We start from the raw sequence: 20,322 nt of genomic DNA, 5'->3' as shown, positions 1-20,322 counted from the left end.
ACAGTTAAATTTTATCGTGGCTAAAATAAAAATCTTATTAACATATTAAAGGTCTATCATCTAAACATATAATGATAATATGCTAAGGAAGATGTATGAAAAAAAAAAAAAAGAAAAAACGATTATAAAATACAATCGCACAAGTTATAGCCTAGGAACTAGTAATGGGAACTCAACAGGGCACAGACATCCTTCTCGTATCGATTCCTTGCTTCTCTCGTATCCGACTTCGATGACCGGCGCGGCATATCTAACTGCGCGATTCATGCGCACAATCTTATCCGACACAGTTTTATATCCGTACCTATCGCGCGTTACGACGTATATCAATGGATCGGTTCCGGAACGTTTTAGTAGACATGCGCTGTGATATCTATCTACCTAGATTATTGTTAGCAACATCTGCTTTTAACGATTATTCTTGGAATTATACTGCAAATTTATGACGTAGGTCGAAGCCCCGTTTTACGAGACGCTTTCGCATCAAAAACTTCGATCTCTCCGTGTAACTTATGACCCCTCGGCTTAACTTATGACGATCAGCTCTCGGCGCTGTTATTAATTAACGTAACGCCGTTCCGCGACGTCCTTCACCTGTTTTCTAACTGATCCTTCTTCCATACAAGCAATCCGATTTTGCTTCCAATATTTATTCGAATATAATCTAATCAATAATATACGACGATCTCGTATGTATAATGAAAGGAGAATCGCATGTACATGTATCTATCGCATATTTAATAATGGTGATGCATATTTTACATAATAAGATAACTAATATGTAAACTTATGAGAGAAACAAATGTGTTTTATTTAAATATCGATTAATCTTAATTATCTTCTGATCTTAAGTGAGATGCAATAATTACAATACTCGATCAATTCAATAAACGGTTTACGACATAATGATTAGATATATAATTATTTGCTATGCGCTAGTTTTACTTTTACACAAGTAATCGTTCATGTTTGATGATTCACCTTTTGAACTCTTGACCGAACTAATGAAATTTGGCTGGCTTGATCGAATAGCATAATCTGTTCGTGGTATCTGTATTAAGAGCCAATGAATGATATAAATCAGTATTTGTTGCCAGTGGGCAAAGAGTAATCATTGATAGATAATATCAGATGTGGCCACACGATATAATCGAATTAAGGTCGAATTTGGTTACGTTATCATGTGCAGCAGTACTATTATGATTAATCGATGAAAACTGTAATTTTAATAGCACATTCAATCTCACTGTTAAGAGTTTATATTCATTGGTTAGACACGCTGCGATATTAATTATAGTGTCGCGCAGGTCGACAATAGAAAATAAATTCCGCGGTAAATACATGTGAAACATTCGACAAAAACTTGCATAAAAGTAAATTGCAAAAGTTGATTGAAATAAAAATAGCGTAAAGTTATCGTCATTTCGCTTATCCGAAAGGTACATTCTACATTGATAAATTGTTAAAATTTTAAGAAAGAATAATATTGTTGTATTACAGTTGAATGAAAGTAATCAAAAAACAAAGGATACAGCACCTCTGAAATATATTGTAAATATTAAAAATGTTAGAAAATATTTACTTGTAAAAATTCTTATCAATTATTCGATCATCTCATTTAATGCTAAAATATCTCGTTGATATTCATCGCATTGAAAAGCTATCTTTCACTTACGCTACAATTATTTATTTTTTTTTCAAGAAAATAATGATTATTTCATATACGATAAATAAAAGAGCAAGCGTGCATACAAGAATAGTAATAGTAATAGGATCGTTTTCGAATCTTATTGTCTCGATAATTAGAGAGTACAATCCCAGATATCTTCATCGAGAAAAGTATCGTCGAAAGACGATAGATCTATCTGAGGCGTCACGCATTTTCGTTTATTCAGATGCAAGTCTAACATAATCCTTCATCAGAAAGTGCTGTCAGATGACAGAGTGTACGCGTGCACGACTGTGCTCATCCTCTCTATCGGCGCTCGCCCACCTGCATCTGGGAGAATGCGTCTACAGCCACCCCAGGCTGCTGGCCCCCGTATCCCCCTCGAGAGAGGCGTGCGCCGCCTCCGATCCCCACTACGATGCCATCCCTATATCGCACATCACCCCCTTCCGCACCGTCTCTCTCTCTCTCTCTCTGTTGCTGCAGGCGTCACATAAAAGCGCTGGATGCGGGGTGAGATACCCCTAAAAGCTTGCACCACGCGTGAGAGATTGTGAGAGAGAAAGAAGGACGTCGAGTAAAGACGAAGCGGGAGAGAGGGAGAGACGCGGCGACAAAACGAAGAGAAGCAGCGCCGAGACAACTAACGGGCGCACGAAGCAGCCAGCGCGATCGCTGGAGAACGCCAGTTGAGAGAAAGAGAAAGAGAGATTATACAACTTGCTTGGGATGCCTTTGGAAGGGGAAAATCCCCCCGCGCGTCTCCTACAACCGCCCCTACTTTCCTTATATCCCTACCTTCTTTCGCGTCCCGACACCGGCACCCCTTCTCTCGGGTTTCTCTCGCTTACGCTCTTTCTCTCGCTCCCCGTATGTATGGTTAAATATTGCATTATTGTTTTAACGGCAGGGAGGAAAACAGCGCAGCCGGTCGTGCCCGTCCGCAGAGTTGCGCGCATCCGCGCCGCGTGTACACTTCTGTGTCGCATCCTCAGCCGGCCGCTTCGTCGAACCAAATATCGCGTCGCGTAGCGTCGCGAATCGTCTTCGTTGTCATCGTCGGTGAACGCGCGCGCCACGAAATCTGTAGTCGTTCGCCCCTTCTTTGTCCACCCTCCGTACTACGGCTAGAGTTATCTCTCACCGATGCGTATCTCCTTTCCATTCTCGAACGCAACAATGTTCAACGATCCGATCTAATCAACATTCCACGACACTTTCCGCGTGTCTTCCCCCTCCCTCCGTTGCATCCCCGCCAGCGTATCGCAACTGCCACCCCTATACCAGCCCGAGAATGACTACGGAGCCACGTCGCGACCCAGTTGTGTTTCGCGTGCTATCGCGCGTCCGCTGTTTAGCGGACGAGCCTCCGCTCGGAACGGGCTGCAGCAGCAGCACCGCCAGCAGCCGTTAGAGATTCGCGCGCACCCTCCAACCCCGCAACGTACAAATCCACCCAACCCGCGGCCGCAACCACCGCCTTATCCCGCGCTTTCTCCGCCAGCCAGTCGACGTAGCTGCGCAAGGCTATTCTCGGGGGTGCCACCCCCCGACTCCTTCCCCTTTCGCTCCCCTTTCTCTATCCTCTTGTACACCAATCTCTTCCCTCTCTCTTTTTCCTGTGTATATGCATCGTTCCTCTTTCTCCGTCTATCTCTCTCCTTTTCTCTCTCTCTCTCTCTCTCTCTCTCTCTCTCTTTTTCTCTCTGTCACCGCGTATCCCCGCGTTGCTACCCCTACACCCCTGTACCCGGCATCTCAACAACAAGTATTCGCTACCCGGTAGCATCCGACACAACACAGCAAGTCGCCCTACCACCGCCTTCGAGGCTACCCTCGGAGGCCTGCCTGGGGTGCCTCGCAGCGTCGTGGCAAACACGATATCGTCTACTGAGCGTGGATGTCTCGAGACAACCGGGAGATATACCGCGGAACATTGCCAGCGCCTTCTGACACCTTTGGGGTATGTCTCTCCCTCTCTTTCTCTCTTTCTCTGTCTCTCTTCCTTGTAAGCATACACTGACACTTCGGCCACATGTGTGTCCGTGCGCACGGAATCTCTCTCTCTCTCTCTCTCTCTCTCTCTCTCTCTCTTTTTCTCTCTTTCCCTCGCACACTCGCGCTTGCCCTCTTGGTCGCGCCTGGTATGTCCATCTCTATCCTTTGCTCAAGTTCGTTTTGAAGCGATTTGTCGATCTGTTTTTCTCTCTCTAACTCTGTTCACCAAGATCGCGCAACGATCTCTATTCTTCTTGTAGATACGTGATGAAGGAGGAAAACAAATAGAGAAAGATATTACGAGTTTTTCATTAGCGACCGAGAGTGTGCATTTAAATAGTATTTCTGTGCGTCAATGCCGCGTGTGAGAGCAAAGATTCATAAAGGAGAGACGCAGGACGAGAATAGTGATTGATCAATGCTCGATCTTTATCTTATCGTTGATGGAGCAAGATGCAATAATTCTAAAATGCTGTACAAGTGCAATGGTGATTCAAGTCTTAAAAGTGCAAAAGGTGACAGTGCAATAATTTATATTTATCGAAGAAATGCATTTCTTTGTTTAAATTGTAACATTAACAATATCATTCCATTTAAATTTTTAATAATAATAACAATATTTAAACATAAATATTGTATTTTATAAACACATAATTAATTTGACTGTAAAGTGATATGATCGTACAATGGTAAAGTTTGCAATTTTGTATATCGTGAAGATATTGATAAATAATGTTCGCATATTTACGGAATTTAATCGGTCAATCTTCACGTTTGAATAAAAATCGCATGAATCGCGTGATATCGTGTTGAAGTGAAATGTTTTCGATATATTAGTCGAAAAATTCCCGCGGAATTTATGTGTACAAAATATCCATGTACGATTATTACGCTGGGATTACGTGGGATAAGCTATAAATAAAGATAAACACCGTATTTAAATATCATAATATAAATGTAACAATATCAGTGAAGCAGGATCAACATATTCAATGATATTATCGCGCAATTACATTGATTGAAAGTCGCGAGTGCTATCAGGGCGTCGTGTCAATTTGTAGCAACAGCGACTGAGACAATCAAACAGGTGTGTAAGCATAAACTCACCGAAATGCAATGATCGATACGCTGATGTCCCGCGGCTTCGAAATTTTTAACAGCGAGCGAGTGTTGAAATAAACTTAATCTTGACTGGCGACGCGATGTAAAAAGTAAGCAACCGATAATGTCCCGCACAATCCGTGAATTTTAAACACGACGTGACTTAACGAGCAATATTTGTAATCGCGAGTGCCCTTTACGATATGTTCTTACCGTAATGTTTCTTTTGCAACACCTTATGATGTCACTATTCTCGAAACACAAAGATTAATGTCAATGTGCATAGAATATAAGAAAATTTACATATTTCAGTGGCATTTACACTTGATAATCTATAAAAAAGTATTTTCTGATTTTTTTTTTTTATATTTTACTATATTTCTTTCCAAAATATATGTATGTTCTGAGATTTTCTAATATTTATTTTTGGATATTGATTTATCACTTTATTTGTATAACAAACTCGTAACAACATCATTTAGCTACGCACATCTCTTTACCTTTAGTCGGCAGAATTGGACAATCCGATATTATTTTCTTATAATTATCGCAAGCGAATTATATACACTCGTGTCTAACTTTGCATTCACATACCAAATTACATCCTTGTCTCTCTCTTTGTACAAGGTTCGTTATTATTTCATAAAAAGCGCCGTCAATTATGTCAGCAACCCGATGCCATTATTTCCAGCGCGAAAAATTAATTTCCTCTAAGTGCATCCATTTAATCGACGAAAGTATTGTTACGCTTTATCTTGTTTCACGTTCGCGAAGCAGCGTCTATTCGCTGACAAAGGGGGAACGCAGTGTTTACGCTTTATCGTCGGCCAAGCTGTTTTCTTTATCGATCGCGATTGTTATCAGGTCATCTTGTAAGCCATCGCTTGCAATTGCATCTACTGAACTGCTGAATATGCCTATTCCATGAAAGTTTCTCGGATCGGTAAAGAACATTGTATACGAAGAAGCTTCTAAATGATGTCCGCTTTCTATGTCTGTAAACGATATCTCTCTCTCTCTCTCTCATTGAATAACATTGGAAAAAAGTCTAATCAAGTTAAATATAACGTTCTTTTTCGTGAAATATAATATTTGTTGTATCATGATTATAATGATGTTAATTTTTAGCAATCTCGAGAAAGTGAAATGGAAAACAGCGCTACTTAATCTATGAGAATGAATGTAATTGGAATTATCTCGAAAATAAAAGAAGATTATGCAAAATTGAAAGAAATTATGAGAATAATAGAAAAAAGTTTAAAGAAAGAGAAAAATATGGTATGGTATTAAAAGAATACTTGAATAACTTTCGAAGAATTGCGACAATTATTAAATGTATAGAATACTTGAATCACTTAGATTTTTAAAGATGATGATCGAGTAGAACGCGAGCGAAACGTAATATTAGCGTGAAAAGCGGGTAAGAGAGATCGTAGAATAATAATAAATCAACAAGAAGTTATCAACATCTGTCTCTCTTCGTCATCATTCTTCTTTGTAGCAAGTAAGCGTACGATGACTGATATATGTTCCGTTTCTCATACAACTTGGCACAAATCTAGTCTAGGTCTAGGGGCATGAATAAAAAATGAAAAGTGTGGAGTGAAGAGCGTGCTATTCTCTTTCGACGCTTTGTGAACAGCTGCTAAAATGGTTGTATCAATTTTCATATACATGCACCGACAATAAGTGAGCAAACGGTCGCTATTAATGACAGTTGTATTTATAAAATAATATGCGTATTTTAAAACTCAACAAATAATTACCTAAAATATACAGCACATATAGAATTTAAATTAAGAATTTGACGTTTTACTTGCCGTGCTAATCGCGCACCAATAGCTAAAAATAAATCTTATTCTGTGAAACATTTCCTTATCGAGCTGTCTCATTATGATTAGTATTATTATCATCGACAGGATAGGGAAATTAATATTATCAAAAATAGATTTTGAATAGAAATCCTACTCTTTCACTGTGATATTATTTCATTCATGATTATTTCTTGCAGGTGACAGATAAGGAAACATATAAAAATTTTTATTAAAATAATTTACAAATATTTTCTTTCACTAATTATATCGCATTTTATCCATCATATTTAATATCGTCAGAATCTAAATAAAGTTCATTGAACCAATTGAATATATGCAACTTTTTCCAAAGAAAGCCCGTCTAATCTGTCATAATCTGTTATGTATAAAGTGTATTTTTGATACATAATATTTTAAGTTACTAATATTGCACATTTATCAATGAGATATATTAATCCAATCAATGTGGCGGTGCCGAAAATCAATGACCGACAGTCATACGCAATATCTTAACAAAGTCTCACATTATTACAAAGATTGGCATCCATCGGAAAAAAATTACCCTTTTGCTGATCCGAGCACCATGAGAAAATGCGTGCTGCCATATCGGGCGCGTGGCACGCACTGGGATAGCCGTACGCATCGTTGTGTCGGGTAGTGTAGTGTATCGTCGGGCGCCGACGCTTTTCGTCCCCTTTCTCTCCACCCCACCGACGCCTCACCCTCGCGGCTCGCCCTATCCCCCCCCCCCCGAAACCGCGAAACCTCGAAACTCCATGCCGGAAAAGCTGTAAGCTCCTACCTGCTCGACAGTCGCGTGGCTACCGCGCCACCGTGCGCACCCTAAGCACCGCGAAACATCAGCCCATAGGAAACTGCGGAGATGCTTCCACCTCCGCGAAAACACGCGATTTAACGCCGAGCAAAACGCATCGCGACCAATTTCTGCGGCCATGAACCGCAGAATGCGGTTGCATCCCTGCTACATGTCACCGTTTTTTTTTACGCAGCTCACGACTTGCTCGAAACATAATTGATGTTTTTTTAACAATATGCAGTTATATTTATTTTATTATAATCATGTTAAATAATGATATATTTTATATGAATTCAAAATATTTTATATATTATGACGTTTGGCTGAATTATAAACGGATTATGGAAGGATACTTTAAATGTCAAGGAAAACATACGAGATTGAATGTGAAATAAAAGACAATTGTTTATTCAAAAGATCATTTTTCAGATTTTTAACTATTTTATTCTTACATCGAAATTTTGTAGATAATTATTTAGATTTTACAAGTTCGATAACCAAAAATAGTTTAATTGACATTGTAAAATTATATTTTCCTTCACAATGATTTTGCGATTAACTTAGCACACTTTTGCTGTTCGATACTATCTCATAGCGGTAATGTCTCCTGTCAACGGGAGAACGAGGAATCTTTGTGAAAATAGAAATGGGAAGAAACAAGTCCACTTCAATTTTCATTAGTTACGTATCCATATGCCTTATATTATAAAGCATTGGGACAGCAATCGCGCATTTATTCGACATTGATATGACATATGAATATTAAAACATTAAGTATCGCCTCTGAATTTTCATCGACGTGGAAACTGCCGTTTCTGAATAATGTACGGTCCTATTAAAATTTAATTGCATTACAGTTCGCTGTACGGTGCGTCATTTTGGTACAAACGAGGATTATCAAATCGGCTAATTCTATATGACACACGTATCTCAATTACTTGGTTATTCATTTAATGCTTCGATTTTAATTTAGATTTAGAGAATGCTATCGCTCTTGCGCATTTCGAGAAAAATACTAAGTAAATCTAATATTAGTATAACAGTATAAAAAAATGTCATGTCTGTGTTATGCATGAAAATTTTACAAACTCAGCGTTTTTCTAAAGACCGAATGTCAAGTCAATGAACATTCCGTTGATTTTTCTATAAAATTGAAATGAGAAGTGTGCAGGTACAATATAGAAGTATTATGAATTTCCTGCGAACCGTTATCTTCTGCGAGCAGCGGAAAATATGCAGCCATTCGCGTAAACCGTATACCTTTCGGAATTGTTCGTGAAATATTATTACATCGAGCGAGCATGTGGAATTTACACAAGCAAATTACACTTCGGGTATATGAAAGCGGTAATTATAAATCGGCCACTGAAAGCAGGAAATTTATGGGAAGGGTTACGATGGCTAAGGGCTGAGAAAACGCCGAATGGCAAAACGGCTGCGCAGTTACAAAGCGGCCCCAGGAATATCATAATTGTAAATTAACAAGTCGTACAATGTTATTCACGTTAAAAGACAGCGTCACCGCAATAGGAAAGAACGTAATTAAAAATGTGCTTGTTTTATTGTGGAAACGCGAGGCAGAAGTCCATCGAAAATTATTATTGGCAGGGGAGCTATCAACCAGTAACATTCAGAACATTTCTTGCATTTTAATAGGGAATTCAATTTTTCATATATTCTGTTATCTCTTCATTTTTTTAAATTATTGTGTTATGCAAATTTTAATGATTATATATATATATATTATATATAAATCATTTTTCTATATAATTCTGAGCTTCAAATAAGCGTTAGATCTTCTCAAATCATCCATATTCACGTTTGGCGAATATTACGTGATCGGCGACATCGCTGAAAAATACATACATCGGGAACGCGATCATATCGATTCTCGAGACTATACATCGTCGTCTAAATCCACGAAGGATTTCGTCTGACGCAGCCGGCTGCTGCTGTCACTTTTCCAGCTCGGAGCCGCGCGTTCTCGCAGGCTATTTGTTTCGGCGCATCGTGTATTGACTCTGCAGAGCAACGACGGTAGGCGTCGCGGGCGATAATATATCGACAGCCTCGGGTGATATATGCCCCGGCGGAGTGAACGGGCCGTACAGAAGAAAGACTCGTCTCATAAAGTATAGGGCGATTTGTCACGGCAGTTTGTGTGATGCGACCGGGAGAGAATAATCCTCTCTGGATATCATCTAGCGCGCGACTGCCCCTACCTCGCGGGCTACGGCGATTCTCTCCCCTTGCGAGCTTCTCGTTCCCCCTTCTTCGTTCTGAGAGCGGATTACGCCCGACGTTCGCGTTCTTCGTTAGGGGTGCGCTCCCGCATCGCGATTAATCGTATCTGATGTCATTTTCGAAATCGACACGAATTTGGGGAACGATACAGTAATTTTGCAGCTTCGAACACTGCGCTGATTATTTCGAAGCTCACGTGATTGTGTGAGATTTTAAACAGCAAATAAATGAAGATTTGCACTTTTCAATACACATTTGAATCATATGCAGAAAGATTTCAGACGCGAAAAAAAGCTTTGACAATTATTTATTATTAAATAGGCAAGAAATAATTGATTTCTCTAACAAGTTTGTAAAAAATCGAGTCACATTCTTTCCATAATGTGGAACAATTCATTTATGCATCATAAAGAATTAAGACAAATAAAGAGTCATAAGAAATTTTATGTATGTATATAGCGATTGCGTAAGAATAAAATAATCTTTGATCGATTCATTTAGCGATAACACTTCTATATAATATTATAGAAAAATTGTTGCTTGTGACTTGTCTTACGCGAGCAGAAGATACGTTACAAAGTTCAAGTATCAAGTAACCTTTATTTGCAGGACTTGAAATCATTGCTGATGATAGCGGCGATGACTCGCTGCAATCGAAGTGCAAGAGCACTCCGAGCACATCGCGTGACATTCTCTTCCCGCTTAAAACCGCTCAAGCAAGCGTACACACATACGGCACATTTGAACGTTTCAAGTTTTTAACCGCGCTTTTCCCTTTGTCGGAAATCGTTGCGAGTGTGTGTCGGTCGCCGAAGCGGGGTACGAGGTTGGGTGCAGCGGGAAAAGTCTTTAAAAGAGCCCTAGGAACGCGTAGGTAGGACTGACTGAAAGATAGGTGAATGAGTATGTGAGTACATATTTGTTTAGTTAGAAGCACTCGCTCCCTTCCATTGATCCGTCGTCTTTCTCTCTCACACTTGGTCTCTTCACCCTCTTTTCTATCTTTCTCTTTATATATCTCTTTCTCTATTTGTGTATTTCGTATCTTATATCTCTGCCCTTATCATATTCTTTCTTTTTATCTGTTTCTGCTGTAATTTCCATTTTCCACGATTCTCATCGGTAAGCTGGATGAATGAGTAAACGAAACGGAGCGGATGGAAGCAAGAAGGAAATCATTTTCTCTTGCGCGTCCCCCCTTCTTTCTTCATGCTATCCTGGGTTAGGAAAATTAATTGATCCGTCGCGATAATGCTCTTAATGCGCGAGATTCGCACCGAGAAACAGGACTTTATTCAATAGAGAATAATTTAGATAAATGATGCTGGAATGACAAATTGGAGAAACATTGAAAAAGCCGATATAGATACGAGAGAAACTTTTTTTTATTAAAAAAAATTTATTTTAAAAACGTTGAGCTATTAAATAGAACTACCGATACTTGTTTTCAGCATTTTATAGAAATAAATTTAAATATTAAGTTCATTTCGGCAGTTTAACAAATTTTCAAAATAATTATACGCAATCTATTTAATATATCATTTAAAATACACATACATAATACTTCATATAAAAATTGAGAGCAAAACGTAAATTTACAAAAAAATTTGGAATTGTATATCAGTTTTCAATGTACAAAAGATTATCATCAAAATAAATATTTAGAAACCGTAGTATAATTTCCATTGACGTAACCGATGTCATCTGTATCCGTGCCAACACTCACACGCATGCCTGCAAACGTCAAAGAATACAAGAGAAGTAGCTTACGATATTTTGCGGACTTTTGATAGATTTCAATGACCGGAGAATTTTCGAGCAAAACGTCGCACACATGTGCGCGCGCGTGAGATGACGGGGTTAGGAGATTGTATATGAACGACAAATGGAGGTCCACGGTCCACGGATTGCGCACCCATATATGTGTGCCTTGATCGTAGTAGAGTCTGGGGGTGGAGGATCAGGAGATCGGAGAGATGTAGGAGGGTGCGTCGTATATCGATACTCGCACGGTCGAGTGTTTGCAGCGATATTTGGTCCATTTCCATTTGGCGCACGTGGCGCGTTTACGGTTCACACCTCTTATCGCCTCACCCTTGCCGGCCACCCTCTCCTCCCGCTAGCTGCCCCCGCGCACGCCCGTGCCACCCCCGCGTAATGGACACGCAAGGTGTTGGCGACTATGCAAACGAAGCCTCTCGACCTTATGGGTGGAGGTTTATGGGTAGGCCGAAGGGAAACGTAATTGTCCAATGAACGTTTTTCTTGCAAATTTTCGGCCGCTCTCTCATCGTTTAATTCCGATGCGATTCTGATGTTTCGGGCAATCGTAGAATATTTTTGTGGAGAAGTTAAAAAAATAATTTGACAACATATTATTAAGTAATCGGAAATATTTCTTGAAATTGATAAAGGATTCTATCTCTACAAATAAAATTTATTTATAAAAAGATAAAGTTTGTACTGTTTAATTTTTAATAAAATTTTAATAAAAAAGTACAACACGTATAATTAAAAGGAATTTAAGAATATAATTTAAATATATATAAAATTATTTATTTAAAAAATATTTTATTTTAATTAATAATTAAATTTTTTCATAAACATTTCTATGTTTAACATATATTTTTAATTATTTGATTAAAAATTATTATTAACTTATTTCTTAAACATTATAAATAATTAAATTTATAAAGCTATTACTGTGTCTTTAAGTTCAAAAGAAAAAGAAATCGAAGAAAATAGTATAAAATAATGGACTGAGCTTAGTATTGATTCGCCTGAGGCGTAAACGTGGATGTATGTTGAGTGTCCGGTATATATATATACGAAAAAAAATTTAATATATCCAAATATATCACAGCAGCAGCAGCAGGCGACGATCGGCCATTCAGAACTCCATAATTTGATATGCAGCGAAATCGGGTGAGAAAGCAGCGATGGGGTGGAAATGGTTTTTAGGGTGAGCACCAAGGTGAGGAGGTGTAGAAGGTGAGAGGGCGAGGGGTCACAGTTACTGATGGGATGTCCCGAACAGATGTGGGCATTATTCATTACGACTGACCAACGGGCTTTCTTTATGTCTGCTGGTCTTCGAATAAAGAAAAGTGCTACTTCTTCTTGGACCCGTTGCATCTATCGATATATCGCGGTATATATGCTTGACTTTTTTTACACGAACATTTGTTTGTACATATGTACGCGTTATTATATTATCGAAAATATATAATAATTGACAATTTCGTAAAAATCGATGGGTGATCGATGATACAGTGATTTATCTTACTTTTTTTCTATCGGTTTTATTAATTTTTTAATAAATATAAAATCAATGTCTTTTTTCTAGTGAAAAAATTTGTAAACATACAATTGTAAATGTAAATTTTATTTTATATTGAGAGAAATTTTTATACTCTCTGTCGTAAAATTATAATTTAGTCAATTTGCTTTATTTATTATGCTCAATATTGATGTACATCTTGTATTTTGTCTTTCTTAATTATTGTATTATCTTGCACGATATTGTTCTTTTCTCAAATGTACCCTTCGCTCTTCGGGTGTAACAACGTCCACTAAAAGATGGCCATCCTTCATCGGTCACCCTTCGACTTTATGGCTTAAACAAAACTTTCCTATATTACAAGTTTGTGAAATATGAATACGTTGGCGAGGGAGAATGCTTCTCGAGCGTGTGAAGGAGGGGTAAAAGGTAACCTGCTCGGGGGTAGCTCCGCGTAATCGAGGAACAACGAACGGGTGAAAGGGAGGTGGGTGTTCAAGGGGGTGGATCCGGTCACTTGCCTGCCATTAAGGGAGCTGCGCACTGCCGCTGGCAAACCCAATTTGTTATCGACTTATTGGCCAAATTACTTACTATTACCGTAGATTTATTTCGCATATTAGTCCCCGACTACGCCCACTCGTTACGTCTCCATTAATTACCGTCCACGGCGTATCCACGTGCAATCCAGCATTTTGAGCGACGCGAGGGAGTGCGGGTTAAGCTAAAAGATGCCTCACGATTATTTTATGCTTCATATTGCGCGTATTTTCAATCATTTTTAAATAAATAACCAATATTTTATTCTTGCTATATATATAATATAACATGATTTGTATTTAATTACGTTTTATTTTGTTATATTTTTTTAATAATTATATTAATGCTTTTAGAAAAATTATTATTTCGGTTAATATATTTTATAGCCCATAATGATGTTCAAGCTGAAACAATACTTGTTATCTTTGTTCGAAAATTTTTATACGCGTGTAATAACAACAGCTATATCTTGAGCATTTTTTTTCGCAAAATAAAATCGCAGATCTCAAGCTACTCAATGCCGATGAGATTCCGATTGGCGAGATTTTCAAGCGACCCTTATGTTTGCAAATTCCCCGATAACTCGCGGAGTCGTTCACGACTGGGATTATGATTCCCACGGAAACTAAAGTACTTTGGAAGAAGCCGATGTAACGTCCTGGAAATTCCACCGAGAGGCGCTCTTTACACACGAGCTCGCCCTCTCACAGGCTGAACATACAATCAACACACGAGTTTACCTTGAGTATTTTTCAAAGGACGACACCGCCGCGTCGACTCTCTCAGTATCGACAAACCGCACCGCCGATGGCGGGGGAGGCAGGCGGTTATTCTGTAAACAATACACATGGCGACATTAACGGCCCACCAAACAAACATCCGTCTATGCTTTCTTATCGTTCAAACGTGCGACGGGCCCATCCGCTTCTTCAAAACGTATTATGACTTCTCCATCTAAAAATAACATAAGAGCAAAAAATTATTTAATTTTTATATCGATATATCGTATCAATTAGTAGCATATATACATATACGTTTGCACAATTAAACGAAATTTATGTAATTTCAGGAAAGAAATATATCATAATGAGATTAAAAATATCATCATTCTTTATTTAGAAAAAAAATTATGATTTGAAATGAATTTTATAGCAAAGCACGAAATAATTATTATAATTGCGAAGAATTATTGTTTACAGAAATTACAGACAATCTACATTTCTTAGTTTTAATATATCATCAAGCTATCATAATTATAAATTAATTGCGCAGCTTTTTAGTTTGGTTGACATAGGGAGGGGTCTGGTACGGTTGAAAGATATACTCAAGTCGCTGGGAGGACGATAAAATGCGCCACGTGTTACCCGGCACTTGATATTCATGCACATCCGTCCGTAGTACGTCGAACCTCAACTAACGGGTATCCGCGGCAATCTAATAAAGATAAAAAATAACGTCGATTCCTGCTCTGTCGAACGGTTCGCGCGATTCGAGTCCCCCGCGTGTTATATTGAAAAATATATATCTCCACCCATGCTGACCGTCCGTAGGCTGAATATAAACTGCCCCCTTAGAGAATCTGTGAGCGACGTCTTAGGGTTATTAGAATTCCCGTACATTCGCTTCCCCCTCTGTCGCAACTGCTTCAACTTCTGAAGTATTAATCTTATCTCGATAAGAGATAGTAACCGAGAGGTGTTTCATTAAATTGTTTTATATCAAGTTTTGATGCAATCTCTAAAGTTGATTATATTTTTGTAAATGGATAGCAAAATCTATATTTGCCAATTTAAAGAAGATTCTTTTTAATAGAGATTTAAAGTATTAATTATTAATCGAGATATTTTTATCGAGCTATTTACTACAACATATTATTTATTACATTTAATATAAAAAGCTTGAAAAGAAGTGCAGAGTAAAGTATTATGTACTTCGCACAACGTCCGCCATCCATTGAGACAAAGCGTCAAGACAGTCGCTAAGTAGTTTGAGTCACGTACGCGATCGATCCGATAACGGCCTAAATATTTTTACTTAAGCACCCTGTTGGGACCAACGGTCTTTCCGGTACCTCCATTCATGTCTTCATCATTTTCTGTCCCGTTAGAAACAAAGTCCACTCTAACTCACCCCCCGTTTCAGTAATAAAGTATCCGGTCGTGATGTCAAATATCGATTGTAAACGAGTAAGACATGTATACCTACTTTAAGTAAAAACTTCTGAAATTTATGACTTTCAAAGTTTTTGCTCAATTTCTCGATTTCTTGCAATAATCGCACATAATATATTTTTGCGCCTCTACGCTTACATATTAAAATGAAATGTTTTATACATATAATTTAAATGACATTTAAAAAGATGAGAATTTTTATAAACATGAAGAGACTAAAAGTCAAGATAACCGAGTCGAATACTCGAATGGACATTAATATTGATTCATGCTATGCGATATTCTTTTTTAAACTTTATAACTCATAATTATCCTATTGTTTACTCACTGTCTCTTTCTTCCTCTCTTTCTTTCTCTTTTTGCATTACATAATAGTTTACTTAGAGATACGGCTAGATTATCGAAGATTGCGATATTACACTAGAATATCCTTACATGACTCAACAGACACCCATACATATATGTAAGTAAACATAGAACGCGCCCTGTTTGCGCAAATAACTCGAAATACATAGCTAAACTTTTACGCAACATGGACTTTCCAATAGATTTCTTGCTACGGAGTTCTGCTTGTCACCAGTCTTCATTGTTCTTGCAGACAAACATTATTTTGTAGAGAGAGAGAGAGGAAGATTAACATTCATCTCACAGAAGATAATAATTATTATAGACATCAAAATATATTATAATTTGTTTCAAAATTTACTGTATTTTATGATATGCGTATATTAGAAGTTTTAATTAATTAGTCATAAAAGATAACAAATTGGGTAAATGTAATTATATAAAAAAATAATCTAACGTGTAATTAAATGCATTGATATGTAATACGAGATATTTCTTCTTTTCTTTTCAGGTGAGCTTATCGAGAATTTCCAAACCATTTCAAAATTTTCTACTTTTTCGGAAACGTAGGTAAGCGAATGTAATCAAAAGTTTGAGATATCAATGGCAATTTATCTTAAAAATTCTGAAGCAATTGGACAATTAAATATTAATTCAAAATCTGTTATTTTTTACGTTTACTATAGTATAATATAATACGATATAACATTTCTGCAACGCTTTTAAAATATTTTTAAGAAAAACTAAAAATACAGGGATACGCGCTGATAAATTATTAATCGATCATCTCGTTGATGTTGCGATCGTTCGAAAGCACATTTGCAATATCCATACGTTGTTTATCGTACACGTAGGAGCGCTCAGAAATCGTATTCAAGTTAAAGGGATGGCGCGGCTCGAAACGTTTTTGAGGGTGCTCGGGAAAACAGAATATGACGGGGTTGATGGCGAGAATCCCGCTACAAGCGGAATAATGTTTATAACGCGCCGTTTCGATAGAATTTGAAATTTGTTTCTTTATCGACCATAATTTTCCGGAATCTACACACGAATAGATTCCGCGGACTGTGCCTGATGGAACAAAGGGGATGCGAGTAGTTTCGGATCTCTATACCCTCTATCTATACTCCTTCACCTCCACCGTAGTCATATTGAAAAGCGCTACGATTCGACGCTACGTCATCCCCGCGCTCGTTCTCATCATTCGCGGCTTCGCGACTCTAAAATTTTATCCCTTCCGTTTTTGGGAGTGAAGTATTGCCCGAAGTGCTTTGGTAAATGTTCGGAAAATGACTCTGCTATTTCACGTTTTTTTCATGTCATAGAACGTATATATTATATATGGAGAGAAGCATTAAAATTTGTCATGATCGTATATTTTAAGTTCTGATTTTCCAAGGAGAAATCTTGATGCTTTTTTTTTTTTTTTTTTTTTTTTTTTTTGGAAAATAACTTTATCAATAAGTTAGTCTTTTTGAGACGGAATTTTGATAATATTAATATGTGGATCGTTTTCGCTTTTAAATAATTTTAATTATTTGGTAATAATTTTTCATTTTCCAAACATATTCAATATATTCAATATATTTGTATATATATATAATATTTTAGTTTTTCGAATACTCTTTCTAATACTTTTAAAAGTTCGAATTTTTAATTAATCTGAATCTGATATGTTTTATTTTATGACGATGTATTTCTAACTAATATCGCATTAAGGATTTTTATCGCCGCGCATGTATCAAGTGCAAGGTCAAAAGATAGATTCCAGTACTCCGTATTGTAGCATATAAAGTTTTCATCGAGGTATATTGCACATATAGCATATAAAAGAGCATGGACAATGAATGATAAAACGTTAAAATGCATCATACTCCCCGTCGACCCTCTTGTCGCGGCAGCGAGAGTAGCGAGAGGGGTGTCGCGTGAAATAGGAGACATACACGTGAACGCATTATGCGAAAAATATGGTAATAATATTGCCCAGGCCAAGCAAAACAGCCTCCCCCTGCATATGAAATATACGCGCAAGATCGCGCGTATCCTGCAACCGCCGACTTTTTCGCCATCTTATTCATCTCTTCGCTCCTGCCACGACCTCGGGCGCGCGGCCGCGTTTCGCATTTACTCCTTTTCTCTTTTTTAAAGCACCTCATCTGCCGCGATCTCGAGAACGCGCCCCGGATCCGGCCGATGACGCCGACTGAATACAAATGCGGCTTTCGCGCGCTCCGCCAACGAGGGCGGCGACGCGATTCTCGGTAAATTAGCGACGAAAAAACAGGAGCGCACACGGGGGGGAAGGAGACTGAGAAACGTGATTTACGCGTCGTGACTAGCGTGATTTCAAGATCTTACGAATATTTCTATCTAGCTGGTTTTCACCGGTCAGATGTCAATTCGATAGATCTTTCGGATGTATCCCGGGGGAATTTCCGACTCTCCAACAATCGCTACGTGAGATTGATTCGCGGTTAGTTTGCGATGATACTGGAACATCTGGAGTTGAAATGCACGTGAAATTCAAATTATCTTCAATTAAGTATTAATTATGCCCAAAGAGAGATGTTAGATGTATTTAGACAAATGAAAATAATTATTTTCGCGAATTGCCGTAAGCCGACTTATTTGAACACATGTCTCGAAACTTTTGACAAATATTCCGATTAAAAATATTTTCTGGAAATATCTATCTCTACAATGGTTTCATTTTCTAAAAAAAAAATCTGTCTTAAATTGAAATTTGATATTATTAAAAGCATCACTTTATGAAAATGAATTAATTTTTATACATCTTGCTGATAATTATAATTTCAACATATATGTAATCTTTTTATTGCTTTTTAATACTAAACAGATAATATTTTTCCACAAAAATGTTTTTGTTTATTTTATTCATGTGTAATATCTTTTCGCGCGCGCTCTTTGGAATTTTCCATATCCTCTACTTCGACGTTAATATTCAAGACAGCGAACGAAATGAATATTAAACGAGGTAATCGTTTTAACCCTCTAATGCACAATTCAATATCTGCTTTGTCTAAAAATTATACATAACGCGATATAAAAGGACAACTAAATTTTCTTATATTATTTATGCAATAATTTTTGATAAATAGGAAATAAAATTTTTGATGCGTAACAATATTTATAAAATATATATGAGATAAAAAGGTTATATTATATTTAATTGAGTATCTACAAAGTGCATCAGAAAATCAATAGTAACACAGTTATAATAAATTTATTTCGCATTGCGATGTTAGATCAAAATACGTATATTAGCTAGAAATGTAGTTTAATTATTGATGACGAAATATGTATCTCAATTTTATATTATGTATCTATTAGAAATGAACTAAACGGAATAGAACTTATTACGTAATATTTAATCTTTGCATAAATATGCAAGTAATTAATTCGTAATTTGGGGAGAACTTTCTGGACTGAATAGATGCGCGCGTGTATATGAACTATAAATCGATAACATTATATAATAATTTAAGATAATTTACCGACATGCGATATATGGCATTTCGCGTTATAGATCTAACATAAGTATCTGTGCCAGCATACGATACGATACTTTACAAACAGCATAATAAAAGATCCGATGTATCGTCTATAACTTCGTACGTTATAGTTGAAAGAGACACATTTCGAAGCACTCGCGTAACTCACATAAATACTTAGATCCTCTTATCGCCTTTATATCGCGACGATGTCAAGAGAGATCAATGTTATTTAAGCTACGTGTTGTAGGCACCCTTTATTCTCGTCGAGAAACATTTCGGCGGGTCCACCTTTCATTAGAAGAAAGCTACCCTTCCGTCTTATCTAAAGGCGCCTTAGACTCCTCTCAATATTTTCGCACCCCCTTTCGCTTCTAATTCCTGAGTCTGGAACAACCTGGCATTTTTCTCACCCTTTTTACTCGTCCCTCGGCCGGCGACGTACCCTCGCGTAGCGCGTGAAAAATATTGGATAATTTTCCGAGTCAGAAAATCCGCTGTTGCCTGACTTAATTGTATCATCAAGAACTCCTCTAGTTCGGCAAGACGAGACTTAAGTAATACCGTACAATTTTTAACCGCAATCATCTTCAATATTCCGGGCACATCGGGTTAGAAATTCAAAATGGGTTGATAGCAATCGAATGCCCTCCTATTTTTTGCATCATATTTTTCTCAATCGCGCTTTTTTATGCCACTCGCTATTGCCTATTGTTGAATCGTTCTCTTTTAAAAGTAAAAAAGATTAAGAATTATTGTGAGTCGTTCTCTCTAGAAAAGATTAAGAAGATTAAAAATTATTGAGTCATTTCTTCTTCTACAAGTAAAACA

The 20,322-nt window shown here is 37.5% G+C and overlaps 1 protein-coding gene across 21 annotated transcripts in view; it reads left to right on the top strand.

Annotated features, from left to right (window-relative positions):
• Positions 1–20,322, top strand: part of Foxp (forkhead box P) — a 262,057-nt gene that overhangs the window by 206,578 nt on the left and 35,157 nt on the right. The window contains exon 1 of one of the 21 annotated variants that reach the window (XM_070294709.1): positions 3,084–3,632. The exons of the other annotated variants lie outside the window; for them this stretch is intronic. Coding sequence (XP_070150810.1) covers positions 3,570–3,632 — 63 coding nt within the window. The 5' untranslated portion in view covers positions 3,084–3,569. Of the gene's footprint in view, positions 1–3,083; positions 3,633–20,322 lie in introns of those variants that run through there. 21 annotated transcript variants of the gene reach the window in all.

This window comes from Polyergus mexicanus, unplaced genomic scaffold, assembly GCF_030449975.1.
Source record: "Polyergus mexicanus isolate NDT 795.1 unplaced genomic scaffold, iyPolMexi1.0 SCAF_4, whole genome shotgun sequence".
Taxonomy (NCBI): Eukaryota; Metazoa; Arthropoda; class Insecta; order Hymenoptera; family Formicidae; genus Polyergus; species Polyergus mexicanus.
This window is presented reverse-complemented; position numbering and strand designations above follow the sequence as displayed.